The sequence below is a fragment of the Brassica oleracea genome, chromosome C5, assembly GCF_000695525.1.
Source record: "Brassica oleracea var. oleracea cultivar TO1000 chromosome C5, BOL, whole genome shotgun sequence".
Classification (NCBI taxonomy): Eukaryota; Viridiplantae; Streptophyta; class Magnoliopsida; order Brassicales; family Brassicaceae; genus Brassica; species Brassica oleracea.
Window position 1 is genome coordinate 6,137,355 of NC_027752.1, and position 5,269 is coordinate 6,142,623.

The 5,269-nt window shown below is 34.8% G+C and overlaps 1 protein-coding gene across 1 annotated transcript; it reads right to left on the reverse strand.

Annotated features, from left to right (window-relative positions):
- Window positions 1-735: 735 nt before the first annotated feature.
- Window positions 736-1,833, reverse strand: LOC106344355. The gene has a single exon (XM_013783753.1). The coding sequence runs from the start codon at window positions 1,831-1,833 to the stop codon at window positions 736-738; it is 1,098 nt and encodes a 365-aa protein (XP_013639207.1).
- Between the last annotated feature and the right edge of the window lie 3,436 nt (window positions 1,834-5,269).

Sequence of the window (5,269 nt, forward strand, 5' to 3'; positions counted from 1 at the left end):
CCCAAAGAGCATACATCTCACCATATTCATGATGCTCCGGTTCTTTCTCTCTACGATCCCATTGTGCTGCGGTGTGTAAGCAGCTGTGAGTTGCCGCTTGATCCCGTGCTCCGTGCAGTAGTCTTGGAACATTTTCGAGTTGAACTCTCCTCCCCTGTCAGTTCTCAGGCACACAAGTTGTTCCCCAAGTTCCCTCTCTGCAGCTACTCTCCAATCTTTGAAGCTCTTAAATGCTTCTGACTTCTCCACGAGAAAGAAAGTCCAACACTTCCTACTGTAATCATCAATGAAATTGATAATATACCTCTTTTCACTCTCCGAGATTGGTGTTATTGGCCCACAGAGATCACTATGCACCAGTTCCAATCCTCGGCTAGCCCTCCAAATGCTCTTCTTTGGTATGTTCTCCCTGATCTGCTTTCCCTTCATGCACACTTCACATACAGTACCATCAGCGGTCTGTATCTTCGGTAATCCTCTCACCATCTCCTTCACGGTGAGTGTATGAAGGTTGTTGTGACTTAAGTGCCCAAATCTCTAGTGCCAGATCCCATCAGATGCATCAGCTGAGCTTTGTATTTGATTCACCTCTAGCTCATCTCTCGCCTCTCTAACTGTTGCCTTGATAACAAACATCCTGTTTGTCGTCATAGTTGAGTGTATGATCATCCTCTTCTGTTGTTTATACCAAATCTCGCACACATCCTCTTCAATAATGATTCTGAGTCCCTTCTGTTACAGTTGGCCTATGCTGAGGAGATTATTCTTCAATCCCGGTACAAAGTAGACTGGGGAAATGACTTGTGTTGTACCGTTGATCTCTAGACGCAGGTTGCCTCTTCCTTCTACTTGCATACGTCTATCATCACCAAGTTTGACATGTTGTCTGAACTTGTGATCGAAATCAATGAACCACTCCTTGGTTCCACACATGTGGTTGCTACAACCCGAGTCTAGGTACCACATACATGCTTCTTCTCCTCCTACTTGCGCCATAAGTAACACGTCCTCTTCCATCTCAGCATAGTTTGCGGCCTTTTCCCAAGTAGGACATTCGTTTTTGAAGTGCCCCAACTTGTGCCATTTGAAACATTCAATGTTTCTTTTGTCAAACCTCCCACTTCCCCTGTCATGACCTCCACAACCTCCTCTGTATCCGCCTCTTCCTCTGCTCTGAAACTGTCCTCCTCTTCCCTGAGAATAGCTCCAGTGATCGCCACGTCCTCTTCCTCCTTCTATCTTGAGTGCGTGCTCTTCTCCGACATTCTTACTCAAGTTTTGCTCATGGACTAGCAATGAGCTCTGCAACTCATCAACCGAGAGGTCTTTGATATCCTTAGACTCCCCGATTGCGCATACGATATAAGTGAACCTCTCCACTAGGGTTCTTAGGATCTTCTCCACAATCTTGTCATCCGGCATGTCCTCCCCAAGGTTTCGCATGTCATTAGCCACCACCATCACTCTCGAGAAGTATTCAGTGATTGAATCTCCTTCTTTTATTTCCAAGACCTCAAAGTTTCTCCAGAGTCTTTGAAGTTGTGCACTCTGCACTCTCTTATTTCCTTGATACTTGGTTTTCAAGGATTCCCATATGTCCTTGGAGGTTTCCTTCTTTGCGATCGTCTTCAACACCGTCTTGTCGATAGATGCAAAGAGATAGTTCTTCGCCTTTAGATCCTTCAGCTTCTGCTCCGCGAGCTCTGATCTTTGTGGTCCTGTCAGAATGATATTCCTCTCCGGTTCTGATACTCCATTCTCGATCAGACCCCACAATTCCTTCGATCTCAGAAGATTCTCCATGAGCTTTGCCCAAATGCTCATAATCACCATCCAGCTTTGGAATACTCAACTCTCTGTCACTCATTTTGATTTGCTTTGATCTGGAACAGAATTGTTATTAGCCGCTCTGATACCATTTGTTACTTTAGGTACTAGAGAAACTGATAATTCTTATTGCTTGAATTGGAAAAGCAATACAACGTAGTTTAAATAAGAAAAGAGCATAACAAACTCCAAAGAAATATGCAACAACTTAATTAGTCTTCCTACAAGTTAGGAGACTTATTCAACACGAAATTAACGGAAACAACTAACCACTAACCAAATGACTCGGTCTTGAGCCTTATTAGTCTTTAATCTGTGCATGTTAATCAAAGAAGAGTGTGGATTAAAAGAGATTAAACACACATTTGATATAATTGTGATTAGTGCAACAAAAGAACGGGTTGGTGAAATCCATTGACGAGTGATGACGATTCTATCAAAAAGGCCAAAATGCGTCGTCTTTCTTTCGTTGTAAGCATATGTGAATATTCTTAAAATCTTGTAAAAGGAATATATTTACTTATGTTTTTTTTTTCCAAAGAATTTGTTTAGGATAGCTATTTTTAAATTTTTGTCACAAAAATAGTTTTCAGTAAAGAAAAATAACTAAAATAAGTTTTATTAAAGAGTAAAAATATATTTTAACCATTGGATTAACTAATCTAGATTTACGGTTAAGGGGTGGTTTTTGAGGATAATGTTTCAAATTTAAAAAAATAAAAAATAAATATTAAAATTTTTAAAATGAAATTTATTTCTGTAACAAAAACTTAAAAATTGATTTTTTTTATCCTGAAAATAATAAATAGAAGCGGTTATTTATTTATTTATCTCACCGTCACCATCACCATCACCATCACCACCTCGTTTCATGATTTTCTTTTTAAATAGAGTTTCGAATTTAGAGCATATCCAAAAAAGAACTCTATTTTGAAGTTTCCAAAATTCTATATCTGAAGTTTCAATGAGTTCTTCTCCAAAAGTAAAACTTCAAACCTAACTTCAAAATTATTTATATTTTACACTATAGTCTTTATATTTGTCATAGTTGATGTAAATTCATAAAACTTCTATAAATAACTAGTACATATATATATAAATATTACAGAAATATTAATTAAAAAATCTTACACTAAAATATAAAATTATAAATAAAAGTACATAATTAAATATTAAACTGTAAGCAAATAGTACATTATTCCATAAAATTATTTCCGTAATGCTCCCATATATGATCAACTAGTGCATTTCGAAGTAAGAAATGATTCTTTTTATTTTTTATTTGTAGATTACGAGCCAAAAATTGTTGAAATCGGATATCCTCATAATATACGTGCTGATAGTTTGATATCATCAAACGAAAAAATCCTTGATCTTTTAAACGAAGTACAACAAGCATGGAAAAATGTCATGGGATGATTGAATTACGACTACAAAATGAAGCAAAAAGTTAGTTTTTAAAGAAGTAAAAGAGGAAAATAAAATATTGCTAAAAAACTTAGCTTCTATCGATGATGTTAATATTCGTGAATACATTCGATCTGAATAAGAAAGAATCGTACGAAAAAGGCGTCAAGAGCAATAACAACAATCATCTTCGGTTACACAAAATTTGTTTGGGCAATATTTTGGAGATTTGAGAAGTTGTGGAGCAAATTTACCAGACTATTAGTGTTGTTATAATATTTAAATTTGAGTAATAATTATGTGTTCATGTGTCTTTTTAATAAGTTTTTATTATGGTTTTTTGTAATATTTTTGTTGTTTAATTCTAGTTTTAAAATATTATAAATCTTGTTTTAAAATTTTTATTTAATTTCATGTGTAAAACTTAAATTTATAAAACAAATTTGAATATTTATGAGATATAAAAGTTTTAAGGATTAAAACAATAAACAAAATATGATGTATAATTGTAAGGATCAAAATGCAAATAAAAAGATGAAACTTCAAATTTGAAGTTTTGAAAAGTGAAACTCTATATTTGGAGTTTCAGTCTTTTGAAGTTTTGAAGTTTTTTTTTTGAGAGAAAAAAATCTATGTTTGGAGTTATAGAGGTTCTTTTAAAGCATCTCCAATATATTACTCAATTTTCTACTCCAAAATAGAGTATTTCCAAAATGGAGTTGAATTTTGCTCAAATGTATTACTCCATTTCCTATTCTAAAATAGAATATTTTTAATATATTATGTTTTATGTTATTAAAAAATTAGTAATATCATCTTTCATTTATACTATTTGCAAAATAGTCTAATTTCGTATATATGATCTTTTATGTTTTATATTATATATCTTTTATATGGTGTTTATCTTTTATGTTTTATATTATATATATTTTGTTGCATAAAATAGTTCACTACATAGATATTTATATAATTAAGAAATATTAACAGTAATTGTATAATATATATAGTGAAATAATATTTATATATTTATTTATTTATAATAATATTTTATTAAAAACTAAAATATTTAAATATTGAGGATCATTTTATAAATAAAAAAGTTCAAATCCATTTCAGAGTAATGAGTTGGTTTACTCCATAATATTTGAAGTAATCATATTTACTTAGCAGAGTGAATTTTAGTGCAAAATGGAGTTTGGAGGGGTTTTAGAGCAGAGTTGGAGATGCCCATAGATGGATACTCTTGCTTGGAAAAAAAAAAAATCGACGAGAGATTCATAAGAACACTGACAAGGAAGAGAGAAGAAGAAAGCTCTCTGTGTCTCTGTGAGCAATCTCATTCCGCGTTTCTCTCATCTAATTCAATTCCATCTCTTCCTGCATTCGAAGAATCTCATCTCATGAAGCTGCGGCGAAGACGATCTTCCGGGAAGGTAGATGGAAGTTAGATCAGCCGCGGAGCGATAAGCTTCCCCCTCCGTCAGCTCAGAAGCCTCGCTTACAAGTCTGGTTCGTAACAGTCTGCTCCGCCATTTTGGTCTGGACCTGTTTGGTTCAGCTTTTCTCCGCCGGGGAGCTTCGGCATACACGGATCTTCACTGGTTTAACCCATCACATCTCCGTCGAGCCAGTTCCATTGCCTCATCCCCCTGAGTCAGTTAATTAGAGAGTTATATTTGTTTCCTTCTTTGCTTGAGTGAGTGTTTGTTTTAAAAATTGATTTTTTTTTTTCCAGGAAATTATACAAGCAATGGTGTTCTACTTGTATCGTGTAATGGTGGACTGAATCAAATGCGATCCGCGGTTTGTTTACTTACTCTTTTGATCTCTTTTTTTTTTTTTTATCTGAATGTTGTTTTAGATTTGTGACATGGTGGCTGTTGCTCGGCTATTGAACCTCACTCTCGTTGTTCCAGAGCTTGACAAGACATCTTTTTGGGCTGATCCTAGGTACTTTGAATAGGGGAGGATCTCTCATGTAGCGCTTTAGCAATCTAATCCATCCCCTTTGTTTCGTTTGTGCAGTGGGTTCGAG

Excerpts from the sequence above, each read along its gene's own strand:
- LOC106344355 (XM_013783753.1), bottom strand. The coding sequence starts at position 1,833 with ATGGTGATTATGAGCATTTGGGCAAAGCTCATGGAGAATCTTCTGAGA.